An 18,943-nucleotide genomic window follows, 5' to 3' on the forward strand; every position below is an offset into this window, starting at 1 on the left:
TTGTAAGAGGGACTAAATTCTGCTCTGATGTATGTTGCTGTACTTCTGGAGTAACATCAATGTGGCTGTTATTGTGGCTACTTAATGATTATGTTAAGAAAACTGCAAGCTAAACAAAAAGAACAAAGAAATTAAGTTAATTATAACAAAAAATTATAAACTCTACAAAATGCATTAGGGGGCACTTCATAATGGAAAGATGCCACAGACATGGAAGAACGTACACAGGACGTTTTGATCTTTAAATGCATTCCTACAGCACCCGGTAGGAGAAGGTATGCTTGGCAGCAGGTGGAGATGGCAGCTTGCACGTGCAGTGGCTGGGGCACGGGTAGGAGGAGGGTCACCGTGCGAAGACTGGAGAGCCAGGTAGGAATGAAGTCCTGGGATGGGTGGGAGCCCACATCAGGGAGAGCAGCACGTTGAGGGTTGGTGGGAAGAAGAACAGGTAGGAAAGGAGAAAACTTCCCTGCAGCTTCGTTTGACTTGCACCAATTTTCTAATTATGTTTAAAAGGCACTTAAGTAAGTGTGATGAAATTATGTGTTCTGATCTACTGCATAGTTGGATGAATTCATAAAGGTGTATAAAATATTCCTTGTAACAAATGAAAGGGGAGTGGTAATTCTGGAGAACAAAATTACATGAGAAGGAGGTAATTGCACATAATCTTACAGTGGATAATAGTACCTTAAACATTACATATTGGGATGTAAAAGTCGGTAAAAGAAATGTTCAAGTTTTTGAACAGGTCTCTTGAGGTGGAAGGAACCAGATCCTAGAAAAAGTGGTAATGTGTTGCAGAGTGAACTCTGCAGTCTTCTGCCTTGAATAGTCCATTGAGCACTGCACATCGTGGTGGTTAGAGAAGGAAAAGCCTACTTGTTCATTCCGGGTGAGATGTACAAAGGAAATCATACGTGATGGAAAGCATCACTGTGGAGCTGAACTCCTATGGCCCTGGGGCAGACTCCATGGTGCGATCAGAGTATCAGCTGTTGCCAGTGACTAGCGGATATGAGATTTTAATTTCGTGGACAGGAATGGAAATCTCCTCCAGCCTCGTGAGTGCTTTTAACCCCTCACCTTCAAGGTCACACTCGCTCTTATAAGTTCTCAGCCCGTGAATCTCCAGGTTTTTTCTGGCATAGTAGAAGGGATGGGTTTTGGCTGAGGAAGGCAGCAGGTTTTACTGGAGACTATGTATGTGCAAAAAAGCCTGTTGGCAATAAGCCTAAAAGTAAACCCAGGGCTGATTTTTAATCTCCATTGCAGGATCTACTGCAGTTTTTAGGATCTGGATCTGACTTGAAGACCCTTCCCAGGTCTTGGCTCTGGGACTTTTCCATAGCCTAAGGGAAGAGGGCAGCTGAGCAACACAGGCAGTTGTCGCCCGTCTTGCCGCAGCAGGATGCAGTGACTGACGGGGCAGTTGTTTCTCCTAAGACCCAGATTTGGCTTTATGGGTCTCTGTACCCCTTTACTTCCAAAAAGACCAGCGATGCTTGCTTCCACTGATGTGGAGCCCATTTGTTTTAAGGCACACACAGCAGCCTTTTATCCCTCAGGATCTGCATTCAGATTGAAAGCAAAAGATGAGTTTAGTGGTGAAAACCTGCTCACCCATTTCTGAAGCTCATAAACCTCCAGTGCACAGCCCAGCACAGTTGGCAGTCTGTTCCTGAAGAAGCTCAAGGCAAAAAAAAGAGAGATCACATGTCAGCAAGCACAGCGCTTGCCTATTTTCTGCTTGGTTCACATCAGCTCTGTTTGTCCTCCACTAACATTCGCTCAGAAGTTGGAAAAAGTACATAATTGCCATATAACTCTGCTGGACAACTTGGGAGAGTACAGCTGCTTCTAATATTCTGTCTTTGCTCATTGTTTACTTTCACATGCAATTCAGCAAGACTGACTATGTTTTCACTACTAGAAGACAAGCAAAAGTTAAATAGAAAACCAAGATACGGAACCTGCAAACTGCAATGCAAAAACTCCCAGTGACATCTTGAACCAGCTGGGCTGCGATGGCATGGTTGTACCAACAGTCCTGTTTTCTCTGTAGCCTTAGGCTGACCAATCCAAATTTTACATGTCTTTTTTATAAATTAGAACATTTGCTTGCTTCATCCTTCATCCACATTTTGCTCTTCAGGTTTCACATAGCACAAAGAGTCATGTGCTGGGTGATAGATTCCGGTCCTGCTTGTGGTATTCTTGGTCACATAGCCTTGCACCTGCAGATGTTATCGTGCTGTTTCTTAGGGAGAGGTCTGCTCCCCAAAGGACTGGTAGAATCTCAGAGAGAAACTCCCATCTCAATGTAGTTACAAGTTGTAAATAAGATTATCACCATATGTTGCTCTGTGTGTTCAAATAGAAAGGGTCTTGGCCACATACTGGCAGAAGTCTTGGTTGTATTTAAAACAGAAACCTGCATTTGCTCAGCTTGCTATTTCCTTGGAGCCAAATCCATATTTAGAGTTAAGGCTTTTTTGTATTTGTAAAAATAGGCTTTGCAGGATGAAAAGTGTTTCTGCTACATGAGCAGACACTCAAGGAAAGGCTGACTTTGGAAGGGCAGTTTTTAGAAACAGGTTGTGAAGAGCCACTTGGAGCTCACGCTGAGAACAATGGTGGTGTGTAGCACCACAGAACTACGGACTTGCGTGTTGGAACATGCCAGGAAAGCAGAAGGGAGAAAACCCATCCCCAACTACAAATGCCTGCTACACATAGTCCTTTCCCTTTCAATAAGGGCTGCTCTCTTATAGCCGTCATGATAATGGACCAGGTGCAACTTCTCGTGCGGTTATCTCACATTGCAGAATACTTATTGAGAATAGAAGATGGAGCAAGACTGTTCAGAGAGAATCCCTTTGTGCATCTGTGGAAGTCCAGAGCTCGGAGGTGTCCGACCACCAGTAAGAAAGTCAGCATTGCGAGAGCTGTGTTGAACACTCGGGCTATAATTTCGGTGCACATGCAGAAGGAGTGATGGTGCTACTGAAAACAGAGATAAGGCAGGTCACAGATGAATTGAGGAAAAAGAGAAGACCAAAATATGAGGAAAACCAGAGAAGAGCAGAAGCAAGTTGCAGACAAACAGCAACAAGCGCCGGAAATAGTCTTTGCAGAAAGGGATGTCTCGCAAAGCCAGAGCAGAGGATTTGGTGTGTGAAAGCTCCTGGGGACGGCAACGGGAGTGCCCTTGAGAGCAGGGGATGGTGAAGGTGGTGGAGCAAGGTCAGTCCGTTGTGAGGAGTAGGGTGGCAGGGTGCCTTCCCCAGGGCCCTTGCCTTGAAGTCTGGGTAATTTCTAGAGAGAAATGCCCCACGTGCAGCAGTCTACAGGCAGGTAATGAAGGCATTTCTAGAAGACTTGTGCCTGACCGGTGGAAATTACCTCAGTCAATTAGTTGTCTGAGCTCCTCAGCTTTCATTTCCTACCCAACATGTGCTTTTTCCAGCAGCCAAAAAGTTATTGAACTGCGTGTGGCAGCTTGGTATGTTCGGCTTCCAGGAAGAGCGGGTGGAGAGCGGCCAAGTAAGCTGTACAAGGTTGGGGTTCCTCGGCTGCTGGCAATGCTTTTGCTGCTGTGGAGACCACAGTTTGACCTAAGGCATGACACGCTCTAATTAAGCCAAAGCAACGATTGCAGGCAGAGCATATTGGTTTGCTGATTATTTTAAGTTATTCTTGCATAAAGTCATGCTGAAAGTCAGAATCCCAGAAGAAAAACATCCGAGCTGCAGACTTCTTCTTGGGATTTGAATCCCGTTTCCCCTGAGGTGCGCTTTATGTAAATGTTGGAGCTGTTGATTCTCACTCATCCACAATTCACGCTCAAGAGAAGACACAGCCAGTGCCACCACCATGGCTACGCGCTCTTTCTCTGGCAGGAGAAGGGAGCCTGGCCGCGGCCCGGGATGATGAAATGCCCTCCATCCCGCCTTCACGCACAAGCACGTCCAGCGATGCCGCAGCACGCTCTCAACCCTGACAGCCGGCGACTGGGGCTGCTGCGGGGCTGCACGGGGTCTCAGCACCCGACTCCCGAGCGTTCAGCACTTGTGAACTGCGACAGGTTATCCTGAAACAGCCCGAGAGCTCCTAAACGGCAATTTACCCTCTTAGATCCGGCTCACTCGCTGCCGGCTTGTAATTGGAAGTGCTCAATCCTTTTTTCTTAGCGTTTCACCCCAAATTATGGATTTTCTGGGTTACATCATGTGTATCCAGCGCTGTGTTTTGGCTGCCATTCAGCCACCCCCTAAGGTTAAATACAGGTGCTCCGGACCCCACGTCCTGAGCCCTGGTATTTGTTGCTTTGGAAGCGTTGGTGCCGATGCTGAGCCGCGGGATCTTCTCAGGGCTGACTTGTGTGGTCCGAGCCTACGGTCTCTTGGTTTTTGCTTTCTGACTCTCTCCTCTTTAGATAAGTTGTTTTTCTCTCAAGTCCAAAATGAGATGTCTGGGGGAGTCCCGTCTTCCTCGCTCAGAACAGTTCTCTGTGCTGGGAGAACCGTGCGGGTTTCTTTCCCCCGAGCGTTCGCGCTCTCCTGCGGAAGAGCTGTGAGAACCCAGCTGCCGTGGCTGGAGCTGTTCGGAGGAAGCCGAGGACATCCCACGGGAGAGAAGCAGAAAAGGCTGGGGAGAAAAAAAAAAAAAAAAAAAAAAGCAAGGCGAGAATCAGAATTCCCAGCTTCTCGGTACGGGCGTAACCGAGGCAGACGCGGGACCGGGGGGCAGAGGCCGCCGGCCGTTCCCCGAGCGGCCCCCAGAGGGCGCCGCCGCTCCCCGGCGGGGGCGCTGCCGCCGCCGCGGCCGCCGGTGCTGCCTCAGCGCGGCCCGGCCCGTCCTCCCGCCGCCGCCGCCGCCGCCGCTCCCGCCCGCCGCCGCCTCCCGCCGCCCCCCCGCCCCTATGGCCGCCGCGGCTGCACGTCCGGGCTCGCAAGGCTGCGGGCGGCAGCGGCCGTAACAAGTGAGACGACGCCGCCGCAGCCCCTTTTCCGCCGGCGGCTGCTTGCGGCGTTGCCCCGCGCCTGCCGGCAAAGGAGGCAGAGCCGCACGCTCCCCGCGTTGCACCGCTCCCGGTTTTTTTTTTGGTTTTGGGTTTTTTTTTGGTTTTTTTTTTTTTTTTCCTACGCGTGCACCGGGGCTTCCCCCCCTCACCCCCCTAATTTTTATTGTTTGTTTATTTATTTATTTCTTTTTTTTTTTTTTTACTTTGCACCGCGTTGGACATGGAGCCGCCGCGACTCTTTTGATGCACGCCGGACGGCTTTTTTTTTTTTTTTTTTTTTTTTTTTTTTTTTTTTTTTTTTTTTTTGGGGCAGGATTTTCCTCTGTATGGTTTTCCAGCGGTGGGAGGACCCTTCCCCATCCTTCCCCGTCTCCTTGAGTTAGTTCCCTGCACGCTCGGGAGCCTCGGAGCCTCCTGGACTGAATGCAACTTTTTTTCCTCCCTCCGCACCCCTTCCCCCTTGGCTGATCCCTGTCAGCAGGGACCGAAAAAAAAGCCCCGGCGAGGAGGAGGCAGAAGGGGCTGTGCGTGCATGTGTGGTTGCTGCTGGTGCCCGGCACCCGAATCCGTAGGTGTGTGTTGAAATATGGAGAATAGTCTTGGATGTGTTTGGGTACCAAAGCTGGCTTTTCTCCTCTTCGGGTTTACGCTGGCGAGTCTGCATCCTCGAGTCTCCGGTAAGTCAGCTCTGCCTTATTTCCCTTTGCGCTCCGGGGCGAGGGTGATTTTTCTCCGCATCCCAAAGCAATGTGCCCCTTTCTCTTGTGCTAATGGACTTTTCTCACCCTCTGAAAGCACGATTTGGTTTTTCGGGGGGTTTTGTTGTCGGTGGTGCTCGCCAGCGTGAGCTTTTGCATCACTTCCCACAGATGGGAAGGGGGAAGCGGGGTTAGAAGCGCCTTGCGCAGCCTTGGAGAGAAAGGGCAGCAGTGGAAAGGAGGAAATCCGTGGAAAATAAAGGAGAAATGTGGCAGGAGGTGGCATAATAGGTGTGTAAGCGTGTGTGCCGTGGCAGCGGTAGGGTTAGTTCCCCTTCTCTTTTGCACCTGATCCCGCTTGCGATTGGATATATTCGCCTATAGCTTTTGGGGTCTGTGTGCTGAAGCCGAGGGAAGGGGTTGCCTTCACTGGGTAAAGGAATAAAAGCAGCAGATGAGTTAGCAAGGCAGAAAACGCGGTTATCTGCAAAGCCTCTTCCAACTCTATTAGGCTGCGATTCTTTGGGGCTGCACCTCTCTCACCGCACTTGGCAGGCACGTTTTCTAATTAAAAATGGCAAAGCCAGTTGTGTGTGGAACCGGGGTAGGGGAGGAACGGAGGGGACTGACACAGCGATGCTCCGGGGCTACTTGTGCGGGAGGTAGAGAAGGGCTCGGCGGTACACAGATCTCTTATTCAAAAAGAAAGAAAAGAGAAATGGGAGCGTGAGCCAAGAAGTGTTAGGAACTAAGAAAGTGCAGCTTTGATTTGCAGCAGGCTCGGGGTGTGAGTGCATGGTGGAGGGAGATGCGTGCAAGGAAATAGTATTCTCTAGTGCTCATTTAATTTTCTCCAAAAGGAAAGGAGGAACACTTCAGTAGCAGAAACCTTGGGAAGGGGGAGTCTGGAAAATACAAAAAGGGATCTGAGCACACGTCTGTGCACACTGCTTTCGCAGCACCAACGGAGGAACAATGGGAACCAACTCCCCACACCACGCACACCAGCACTAAAGCAGGTTTTTGTGATGGGGAAAGTGCTGCATATGAAGCATTTTGCGAAAAGATCCTCAGTGTCTTCTGGCAAAGCTCAGGTTATATCAGCTGTATGCAAATGGCAATCGCCCACGGAGGTGGTGCTTCCTTTAGACAAACGGGGGTATCTTTTGATTGTCCTGATTTTGGGGAGTTAGCAAGTAAACTGGAAGATGCTTCTCTGCCAAACCAGGAGGTTTATTTTGCATGCGTGTGTATGCGCGTTTGTGCATGTGTGTCCCCAGCATTGTCCTCTGCAATTACTTGCGTGGAAGGTGGGACCCGGGCAGTGGGAGCAGGATAATGAATAGGTGTCTCTCTTGCCTTTCCATCTTAAAGGCTGGGAGACATGGCAGTGATCCTCCTTCATGAAAGATGATTGACTCGCAGGCTGCTTTGCTGCCAAAGGAGGGGATGGAGCGAGAGCCTCTGTGCGTGAGCGCCTGAGGAGCAAAGGAAACTGTGTGCTGTGTCAGGGGCCAAACGTGCTGCAAACCCACTGCTCCCACAGCATCGGTATTGTTTTGTGGTACACGGAAGAAACAGGCTGTTTTCCAGCAGCCCGTGTTGGCTGTGTGTTTCACGCCCCGTCTACGATACACAGGTGTTTAGCGCACTGATTTTGAAGGTGGCATCTTTGCGTTGCCCCCAATTCCTTCCGCTGCGCTTCACAAGCTGCAAATGGGCAAAGTTTTCCCAGCGTCGCAGCCCCGGGGGCAGTCGTGAGTTTGTGCTTTCCTGAGCACCCCTGTCGCCATCCCAAGTCAGCCGACAAAACCGAATAAAGCGGGTCTTGCCCCTTTCGGGTAAGGCTGCAGCCTCTGCTCGCTCACCGTGGCTTTTCCACTCCACCCGCGAGCTGGCGCGCTGTGGGCAGGAGGTGCAGGCAGGAGGTACGGGCAGCACGCTGTGCCTGGCACGGTCCCCGCGCAGCAGGGCACGGGCGGGCGGCGAGCACTGCTAACAAAGGGCTCCTGGAGATGCTGCACAATGGGGCCGGCTCCTCTCTTGCTCCCTGCCCAAAGCCCAGAGCTGCCGTGGGCGTGCAGGGGTGCGTTCAAAACTTTGGTACCAAAGGGCAGCGGCGCATCCATGTGTGGGCAGGGACACGCTGCTTCTGCGCAGGAGTCAAGTCCCGCGCCTGTCGTTTGCCATTGTGTGTGAGGGGCAAAATGTTTTGGGGGATGAGATGAAAAGTAAAGCGCAGCATCAGACTCTTCCTGGTTAAAAATGTGCAAAAGTGGACGGAAGAACAGATGATGGGCAGCGTTTGCCATTTTGGAAAGAGACCGTGGAAAACGTGTTCCTGATAAAGGCAGATGTAAATTACGTAGCGTTTGGTCGTTATGGTGCTGTATGGCTTGTTCTTTGCATGTATTAAAGTAATCACAAAATACCTTCCCTTTTTTTTTAATCTGTAGGTGGGAATTTAACTCAATCTCAAAGGTTTTTTGTGAATGGCTTCTGTGTTTGGTGTCTTTGACTCCCACTAGATCTTGGTGAGAAATTTAGTGTTAGTGCAGCATGTCAGAGCCCAGCGATGTCTGGGTACTATGGCAATCACTTCTGTGAGTGGTGCAGTATAAATCACCAGTGACCTGTCACAGCATCCATTTCACATGCGCTGCAGTTGCCCTCTGTGTTATGAGCCTTGTGAGCCACCACATGTATTATAGGAGTGGGGTAACCTCCGTGCATTCGCAAGAGTATTTTTAAAAATGGAAATGAGCTTGGTTGAGGATGAGCAATTTACATTTGAGTAGTTTTCTTCTTCCTATAGTTTGTTGAATATTTTTGTATTCAGGTCTTCCTGTTTTAGGTCTTTTTGTCCTCACTTCCCCCTTCTCCACGTCCATATGGATACAGGACCAGTGCTGGCTTCGGATATACAGTCTGGAATGTTTGTTTTCAATGAAATTATGCCAAGTGTAATGATGACCAGATTTCACACTCGGTTCATTTATTCTTGACTGCTACTCCCTTGTCCTTCCTAACACAAAACTTAGTGTGAAAGATCTATTCCAGGGCCCAAGACATGAGAGTGCCGTCACGATATTCTCCTTGTGTTTCTCTTGTTTGTCTGAACCCATCTTTGCCTGTTTTACGCTGGGGGACAGTAAGGTCTTTGGGGCAGGACTGTAAGGGCTTTGCTGTGCAGTTTCACAGCAGGATCGTGGTCCGCAGGGAGGGCTTCCAGGATCAAAATGATTAATAAAAACATCTACGCTTGTCAAACTTAGAGAAGAAAATCTGTAGGACTGCTTGTTCCAGATGCAACTTGCAATCCAGGTGAGTTTGTCATGTCATCCGACCGAGCTTAATTTCAGAGCTAGTGCACTGACCTGGCTGTTTGCATTTTCCTGGAGCAGCCTGGATGGAGATGGAGGAGCAAGTGCTGCCTTCTCTCAGCCCAGCCAGGTTTTCACACTGCTGCCAGGGAAGCAGAGCGCCTTGTTTTGCATCCCCGTCCTGTCTCACGTTTTGACTGGCAAAAGACTGGTGCTGTATGTGGGCTGGTATTTCCCAGTAGGCTGTTGTTTAACACCATCCTGCAATAATCTGGGTTCTGCCTGAGCTTGGTCCCTGAAGCGTGTGTTGCATGTGACGCCTGGGTTGGCCTCTTCTAATGGGAGACTGCTGTCAATCCGGTTACATGACAGCTAAAATAACTCTTTCAGAGTCATTCATCAGATGCTCAGCGCACGGATTTTCCACCAGATGTCCTTTAGAGGGCCAGTACTGATTTTTTAAGTGTTATTTTTATGAGATAAAATAATGCTACAGAGTTGAGTGTTTCCAATGCGCCTGCTTGCATGGCATGTCCAGCTGCAAGGACAAAACTCTGCAATGGGTTTGCATCTCCATTTTTCGTCGAAAAGGTTGTTGCAGAGACTTCAGCAAATGTGCTAATGTGAGTAAGCTGTGAAAGAAGTTTGCCCTTTCCTGGTATTTTAACATCTTGCCAGACTAAAGCTCGCCTCTCTGGTTCCCTTCTATGCTAGCCTAAGAGAAGGCTTAGCTGTGCCACTATGCAGGTGTAGGGACACTCAGACCCGAAGGCTACACACGAGCCAACAGGTAGGTTCTCACCTCAGGTTTGCTGTTGCACATCCCTTGATTGATGCAATTCACAGAAGTTAGTCACTCTGTGCATTGAACAAAGCGGTTGTGAAAGAAGCTGACGCTCAAAGAAGGGACCACGTTTTTACATGCTTAATTTTCCTTTCTGCTGAGATGCAGATCTGTAACAGCGTGAGTCAGTGCAGCCAGTCTCTTTATTGTAATACAAATAGATGGAAATTTCTTAAAATGTTGGCCTTGCCTGAATAAAAAGTATACTGATAAATTCCACTGAGGCTTTCATGATTAATTAACTGAAGGCAAAAAAAATCACTTGCTCTGTTAAAATTATCCCTTGGGTGAAACATTGACCTAAATTTTTGTATTTCCATTGGAATCCAAAGTAAACACGCTGGCCCTGTCCTCGTTTTCATTAGATCCCTCTTACCGCAGCCACGGTGCCCTGGGCTGGACGGAGGTGCTCCTGCCCGGGAGCGAGGGCATCGGCTCGGGAGGCAGCACCCGGGTCTGCAGGGTGCAGAGCAATCCCCGCTGCTCTGGAAGGCATCCGCCACCAGGTGCTGCTTGCTATTCCCCAAGTCTCTGAACACCCTTACTTTTAATTTGCCCAAGTGAATTCCTTTCTCCATGCCGGCCTTAAAATTCATCTGCCAAAAAATAGGTACCACGGCGTTCCTGGTCAGAACTGTGAGGTTGTGCCCCAGGCAGAGCTGGCCTCAGGTGGTTTGCAGGGAACTGCCTTCAGTACCCGTGTTTATGCCATTTTCTGTCTGGCTCCCTGGTGAATGTTTCTGATGCTCGCTTTCAGGAATTTCTTCTCAAATGTTTGTTGTGGGGATGGCTTAAATTGTTACTGGTTCTGGTCCTTGGGAAATAAATCTACTTCACGTGTCCATTACTTATCTCCTCCTCCCCATCCCCTTCTATAAACTTCACAGTCTCTTTGACCACTTCTGCTGTTGAAAAGCAACAGTGGTCTCCTCTGCAAGATAAAGGATGCTCGATGCTGGGGAATCTTTTTTTTAATACTGGTGGAGAGCCTCGGGCGTTTGAGATCTGCTCCTTTGGGTCTTCTGCACAGCCTCCTGTGAGGAAAACTTATCAAACTATGGAAAGCGGTGACTGAAAGTGAAGTGTATCTCCTGATTTCTGACAGTAAATTCACTGGCAAAATAGAGTATATTATTCCTGAAAGATAACACATCAGATAATTGTAAACCTAGCAGAATTGTTTCTTTCTGACAACGTTTCTCAATTTCAGCTTTGATGTGAAAGGCTACAGCTAAATTGGGCTAATGACAGAACATCTTGCTCGAGAGTTTGGAGATGTCTGCACTATAAAGGAAACTGAATTCTCAGAGAGGCACGATAAATGCACAGTTAAATGTCTCAATTTCTGTCTCAGTTGATGGCAGTCATTTGTCGATGGTAATGCCAATATGTGCTGTAATTTTATAAATGCTCCAAAGTATTCAAAATACATTGAAAACTACTCTAAATTGCTGCCTGAAGTTTCAGCAAAATACTGGTTGTCAAACAGGGAAGCTGAAGGAATAGTATCTCCTTGGAAATCACGTTACTGGCCTGAAAACTGGGTATCTCTTGCCCTGCGAAGTAGAGTTTAAAGTAGGGAGGCTACTGATGTTTTGGTGATTTCGTTTACTTTTATGGTGCTTTATGAACAATCGGATTCACTGAATTGAAAATGTGCACCCAGCCCATGGTCACACTTTCCTGGGCCGGAGGGCTCACAAGGTGCCTCCCCTCCCAGCTTGGAAGCAGAACGTGAACAACCACCAGCTTTGTCATTTCCAAAGCTTTGATACCAATTTCCACCTGTTTTGGGAAACAGGTCTGGACCAGCTGAGAAGTTTGACTCATTGAAACAAATACTGTTGTTCTCCTCTGGGGTCTTACAGCAAGAACAAAGGGTGACAAAAATAGATAAAGTGTAAAGATACTGGAAATTATACAGAAAAGCTCCTATTCTGTGCACATAGCTTCCTGGACAATGAAACACCCCCAACTACCAGTGCAGGTGTTTATGACAACGTTTTAGTTGGAGAGGGTAGGGTAGTTGGGCGCTTACTGTGACACTGTGTTACGAAATGCAGAATTTATCCAAATCACGGAGGTGGTGCTTGCACGATATGGACATACCGTGGGATGAGGATGTACCGTGGGAGTTGAGGCTGCTTGTTGGGGAGTGGATGGAGAGCTTTATAAATTGCAGGGTTATGACTCTTTTGAGAGGCTCTGTAGATTAGCTGAGCTAAGGTCAGCTCTTCAATCACCAGAAGAGCTCCACAATGAATGACAGTCTCCTAGTTCATATTTTTATCATTTATATATAATAATAGTTTCACAACCTGGTGTCTACGTTCTGTATACCCTGTCAGTCAATGGGGGATTCAGGTGTGCTGACAGGGACTGTGTCTTGCACAGGTGAGGAGCTGCATTTCTCTATTTCCACATTGCCTTTGCTTATTACTTTCCCTTTTTTCTCTTCAGTATCATAGCTCCGTTCTTGTCTCCTATTTCTCAAGTTTTTGTTTACTCCCACCGCATACCTTCCGCCGTCTCCACAGTTGCCTGATGCTCTATCAAATCTCGGTGCAGCACTGCAAGTACAGGCTGGTTTAGTAGAAGTAGCAGCAAGGTTACTCTTGGATATGGGTAGCTTCTACAACGAAAGATTAAGAAAATAGAGAGATAATTGGTCTAAAGCTAACTATTATTTTAGTTCCCTGCTTGCTCTGGGGTACACTCAGTAGAGAGAGATTGTCATAAAAAATAGCGGCACAATGTTTGTATTCTCTGCCTGGCTGGTCACAGATGTGAGTCTCAAGGCAAAGCAGCTAAGGAGAAGTCCTCACTTGAGCCCTGTATATGATACACTTGTGCATGTACTTGAGATCTTGTGGCCAGGATGGGAACAGATAATGTCACTACAAGAGGAATCATTTGCTCATTTAGTCTGTTCTGCGTATGGACAATCCATGTAACTTCACCTATTTACCTTGCAGCGCTGTGATGGGCTGGAGAATGTTCTCTCTTGGCATAGCTAATTGCGTGCACTGGGTTGCTGTTGGCTTGCTTGTTTTTCCTTTGTTTCTCATTTGAATTTGCTTGGCTCCAGTTTCTTGCCACTGGTTCTTGCTGTGCCTTTCCTTCCCCACTAAATTAACAGTGAATTCTCCCTGAGAAGGTATGAAGTACAGTGAAGGCACATCTTCATATCCTTTCTGACAAGCTAAACAGATTGGTGCTGGATGGATGCTCCGGTGCTGCCCTGAAGGGCCAGGCAGCCTGATCTGCCTGTGCTGCTGCCCGTGCAGCCGAAGCCTGCGCCCGTCCCTGGCCCATCCCACGCCGATAGCTGTGCTGCTGGCAGGAGCAATCCCGGTGAGCCAGAGGCGGTTGCTGTTGGCATAGCTGAACACTGACCTCATAAATATTTTTTTTAGAAGCTTAGTCCAGGTTCCTCGTCCCTTTTTCTTGGAGTGTATTTTGAGGAGGAACATAGAAGTGCCCAGCAGCCAAATCTGGTTCAGCGAATTTGAGAAATCTTGGTTCAAAAAGTGTCCAGAGGCTCATGCCTATGTTAGCGGTGTGACCTACAGCTAAACTGGTGGGCATTTCTGTCTGGCTGTCAAGCTCTGAGAGCAGTAATTAGACAAAACATGACAGCTCTGGACAAGGTCAATTGATATAATTGCATAAAGTGTTTCTTTCTAAAGGCAGGACTCTCCAAAGTGTTGCAATTAAAAGCTAAAGGTTGCTTCCCTAGGAGTGCTGTTGACTTATGAGCCACGAGTGGGGTATCTTGGGGCTGACAGCAGGTACCGAGCAGAGTTGGGTGCTTCATCCTTAGCCCACAGCTACCCAAAAGGGCTCGTTCGGTGCAGAGTTCATGCATGAACCCCCTTTCCCCCGAGTCTCTCTCTGACGCTCTTCCTCTCACTAGCCGAAGACTAAAAAGCGTTTTAAAAGCATTCTTTGGAGTTTCTATCCACAATATTCATTCTTTGTTTCTTCTTAGAAGCATCAGGGGAAGAAGACAGATATTTCAAAAGGCTCTGAGGGGTCTTTGTCCGTATTCCCTTCCTTTTTTTTTTCCCTTCTCTGCCTTCTGATGATCAGAAGAAGAGGAAAAAACCCCTTGAAACTTTCCCTCTCCTTTTCCCTGGTGCTGAAGACACTCAACAGACTGCGGTCATGGTGAGACCCAAATGCACCAAACTGTTGACTGCTGAAGCAGCAGTGCGTTTTCTTGCTTAGGTTGAGGTTTTGATTGTTGTTGTCTTGGTGGCAGGCGCTTGTGTCAGATGCCAGGGAAGGACCGATGCAACTTTTCTGTAGGACTGTAATTAGTAATCATGGTTTTGTCTGGAGTTTGTGCTGAACCACCCGCAGAACGGCCTGAGCGAGTGCCATGGATGAGGGTGGTCCAGCAGAGGGGGGTGTGTATTTTAGGAGGTGGGTGTAGATGGCATTTCATGTGTGTGTGTGTATATTTATTTATTTATTTATTTATTTATTTATTTATTTTATGTGGTTGCAGTGATGTGGGGTTTTCCCCGTATTCATCAAATTCTGTAAATTTCATACTCATTTTCCAAATGTCATAGTGCTTGTGTTTCTCTTATCCAAAGTGAAAATCCTTTTTCCTAGTTCGTCCCTCCTTTGTTGTATTATAGATGCTGCTGAACATGCTGTTGGCGTGATTGGTTATCCTTATTTCCTAAATGTTATTTATAAACTTGGCAAAAAGGCTCACAAATCCCCCATTCTGCTTTGGAAGGAAGCTTCCTACATGGTTTTCTGCTCAGAAGATTGAAAAGGTTTAGATGAATTATTGAGGAGTCTGTCATACATATGAAAGTAGTTAATGGTCTTAGATTTAGACTTTGCTGTTAAAAAGGACACTGGGATTTTTATGTATTTATTTAGGGGGGCTCTGGACATTTTTATTTTCCCTGGACACAATGAAAACCGTGTCCTCCTGTGTGAAGAACAGTGTGAGGCGAGTTAAAAAATTAAATTAACCTGACAGCTCTTGTTTTACCGTTCATGATTAGGAGGATGTAAAACAGACAGTTTCATACCGCTGGATAGTGTCAGAATGGCTTTTTTCAGTGTCCACAGAGATTTATAAACGTAGAAATTTTCTGTGCCTGTGACAGAGACACCAAAAGGGGCTGATAGCTCCCACGGTCCAAGTGTTGATAGGACATTTAGCAAACCAGCCGTATAAGGACACTTAGAAAAAGGTATTAATGCACAAGGTTTTAAAGTGCTGTAGGACTGAGGGTGTTGCACGTGCAGTGCTTTCTGCAAAAATCATATGGTTTTATGTTTTTAGATTTCTGATGCTAATTGTTTTTGACATTAAAAGTAAGGAGATAGTTTGTGGAAATTAAAACAACTGTGCTTTGCAATAGTAGGTGTGTGTTACAAGAAATATATTCAGTTCTGATGGAGGCTGTTACACGTGGCAGTTTGCTATGATCTCCCTCTCACGCAAACGTTATTCATTCGTTGTTTTCATTAATCTGCAATAAAGGTCATCTGGATGAAAGATTCAGGAGAAAACTGGGTAAACAGCTGTATTTCCATACTGCCCACACAATTCTCTAAGCCCGCAGTAATGGAGAATAAATCAGATTTTTTTAATCCATCAAATTTTAATGATTTGAACAATTATAAAAAGAGAGGGAAAGGTCGTTTCAATACATTAGGCCAGATTCTTAACCTGAATAAATCTTCACTGACTTCCGCGGAGATACCTTCACATCAACAAAGTCCTCCTAACACAATTTGTTGTTGATCATTTGCATTCCTTATATGCTCACATAGACGCTGATTCTCTGCAACCAAATAGCTTTGCTATAGCAGGTGTATTGATATTAAAAGGGTTGTTAACATCTCTCCAGAGGGGGATATTCTGTTACCAGTAACTCTATCAAGCTTTTCCATCTGCGTAGGGAATTTGTCAGAAGCTGGTGTTATGTTATTAAAAGTATTAGTTATCTCTTGATTTGTGTCTAATTGAATTACATCATTAATAGAACTCAATTACAATCAATGGAAAATGATATCATCACAAGGACAGTGGCCACTCAAGGTTGTGAGTAATGCTTTGTGCTCAACCAACCACTCACAAATGGGGCAGCGCCATGACTCTCTTAATGAGCAAATTTTCCGATCCTGACTGAGGGGAGGTTTCCTACTTAAATGGGCACGCTGGCTTGGAGCCACCCAAATCCCTTGGCACCGTTGCTTCATTGCAAATTGTTTTTTGTGAATCAAGTATGAAATGGTTTTCATCTCAAACGTGCAATAAAATAATACTCTGGTTTCCCCCCCCGCACCCTCCCGATGCTCCTTACATAAACTTAATCTGTCTTTATCACAAATTCTTGAAGTACTGTGGAGTGAGGCCGTCGACAAAGAAATCACAGGGGGCATCCCTGTGTGTGCCAAGTCTGGGCTGTTGGTGTCATATTGTTACTTACATTACTCCTTTTCACATCAGAGCTCGCAGAACATCCCAGGAATGACAAGTGCATCTGTCGATAACTACAAAACTAGCTAGCTTTCCAAAAGGCACCAAACCCATGAGACTTGGGAGAACGAGCTCAAATCCAAACAGAGAGAAACGGGAGCAGAGTTCAAAGTGGCAGTATCAGAGTGGTGGATTTCCATTTTTTTGCTGAGTTGGAGATACTGGCCATCCGAATGAAACATTGCTCCTCAGGGAGGTGGAAAGAAAGGTGTAGACTCTTGCTTGGTTGTTTAATTTGCTGCCCACCAGAGAGGGACACCAGCTACTACTGGTGACAGCGAGACCTCTGGCTGCAGCAGAAGTGCAAAAGAAAGATACTACAATGACAATACAGAACAAACAAGATTATCCATCACCCATGAGACTCAGAGAGCTATACCGTCAGGAGTATGTTGTAGCGGAACCCTGGGCTATATTATACCATTAATTTTTTTTTAAGTAATACTCTTGACAGGTTTTAATGGGAAATTCCACTTACAAATCAATGGTATGATTCAGTCCTGTATTTATTAACACATTCCTCAGATTGCAGATGAGTGAAACTACCTGAGTACAATTCAAATGGCCCTTAAATGTGGAGTGTGATAGTATTTTGAGTGTCCGATAATTTACATTGCCAGACTGTCTCAGTAAATGAGATCTGTCTCTGTGCATTAATATGCCAAATACCTGATAGCAATAACTATTTCATTAGTTCTGATTGTTCCTGACATCTCCTACATCGTCAGGAGTTTCCCTGCATCACCCTGTGCTGGGCTCCAGGCTTTGCCACTAAATGTTCTGTTCCCATATGGTAGGTAAATGGGTTGTGTCAGAAGTGAGTAAACCTTTATACAAGGTCAATCTGGGTCATTGCATGACTAAAAAAACATCAAAAAATGCAGCCAGCCACTCCTGGAGCTGGGGTTAACTTTCCCTGTTTTCTCAGTCAGCTAAATGAATGCTGATGCAGAGGTTTCCATCCCAACTGCATCTCCTTGGCTGAGCTCTAGACCTAAAGGTCCCGTGGTCCTTCCCATAAGGAAACCTGATGCTGAGGCCAGTCCCCTTTGAGGTATAGTTTTTTCTCTAATTTTCTATTGGGTTTTCAATCATACCAGCTCTAAAATCACATTTTCCCAAACTGCTCTGTGATGCTGCCACAGCCTTGTAAGCGTCCCGTTGTCGCTTCTCCACGAAGTTAAATGAGGATGGGGAGGTGCTTATCACAATTAAGGCCAAACAACTGCAAACACCTATGAAGGATGGTAAAATGCTTTGAGATTCCTGTAGTAAAAGGGTACGACACAACTGTAATGTATGGCTGTCATAAAATGCGGATCATCCTAATGCTAGTAAGCTCTAAATGAGACTAGAGTTAGCCTGACAATAAATTAGATTTTAAAAGGTAATTCAGTGAATGTATGATGAAAATTTGGCCTCTTAGTATACGATCTGTCAGCAACTTATCTGAATTTGTTTCTCATTTTTTGTAGAACATTTCTTGATGGCATATACATTACTCTGTAATATAAAAAAGTGAGCAGCTAATGGTTTCCAAAATCCATCCCTAGGAATAGCCTGTTTGGCTCCTGGGAAGAAATCGGTCGTTTGAAATTATAATCGGTAAACATTTTCCCCAAAATGTTTGGCAGATCCCTCCCAAAACTATGACTGAAAAAAACGTATTCCTTCTTTGTGGTTATTAGTCTTAAAATGGTAAGTGCTGGTAAGTGCTGAAGGCCTTCCCTCACCCCTCTGTTACTACATGAATTACATTCTTGGCATTCACAGCCCTAATAAGCTGAGGAGGGGATGAAAAATACCCCTCTGCGTTCCTTTGAGCGCCAACAGGTGACTTCTCGGCATTGCTTGTAGGGTCGTTTTTCTGCTCATTAATGGCCTCCCTGAGCAGATGCACAGTAACCTCGCACGAAATAAAAGTGGCAAGTCAACAGGCAAATAACAAGTCTGGGGGCAAATATCAACTATTGCTTCACGGTTTGTACTCCAGGAGTAACCATAATGTTTCCAGCCCAGGACTTAATTGTCAACTCTCAGGACTAGAAGGGCTACAGCTAATGAACACATCCCATCCTCTGCTTCTACCTTCTTGTAAATCCTGCTTTTTACTTTTTTTTTTTGTCCTGCAGTAGTTTTGTTCATCATGACAGAAAGTCGATTTAAGCGGAGGAGAAAGGAGTAGGACAATACAGCACACGACAGCACTGCACTCGTGTGCTGCAAAACCTGGTGAAGGCTGGACTCTGCATCCAGCCCAGCAGCTCTAAATGCTAGAATGGCTTTTTTGTGCCCTGTAGCTTTGGGCTTTAGTTTTTTGGTGCATTTCCTTAAATACATAACAGATAGGCATCTGATGTCTAGGGGAGAAAACTCCTTAAATGATTACAAAAGAGGCAGGTTGGAGGAAGAGTGGAGGAAGGGGCCGTTGCAGTCCTGTTAGCATCAGCCTTTGCAGGTGCCTAGCTGCCATCTTCTGCTTGTACACCCACAGTTAAAACAGCTGCCAGATTTGGGATCAGAAGGGAATTTTCG

The 18,943-nt window shown here is 46.4% G+C and overlaps 1 protein-coding gene across 4 annotated transcripts in view; it reads left to right on the top strand.

The window, feature by feature from the left end:
* The first annotated feature begins 5,218 nt into the window (after positions 1–5,218).
* Positions 5,219–18,943, top strand: part of DCC (DCC netrin 1 receptor) — a 573,034-nt gene continuing 559,309 nt past the window's right edge. For all 4 annotated transcript variants that reach the window (XM_030005494.1, XM_041121032.1, XM_030005495.1 and 1 more), the window contains exon 1: positions 5,219–5,703. In XM_030005494.1, coding sequence (XP_029861354.1) covers positions 5,613–5,703 — 91 coding nt within the window. In that variant the 5' untranslated portion in view covers positions 5,219–5,612. The remainder of the gene's footprint in view (positions 5,704–18,943) is intronic.

The sequence above is a fragment of the Aquila chrysaetos genome, chromosome Z (genome assembly GCF_900496995.4).
Source record: "Aquila chrysaetos chrysaetos chromosome Z, bAquChr1.4, whole genome shotgun sequence".
NCBI classification, from domain to species: domain Eukaryota; kingdom Metazoa; phylum Chordata; class Aves; order Accipitriformes; family Accipitridae; genus Aquila; species Aquila chrysaetos.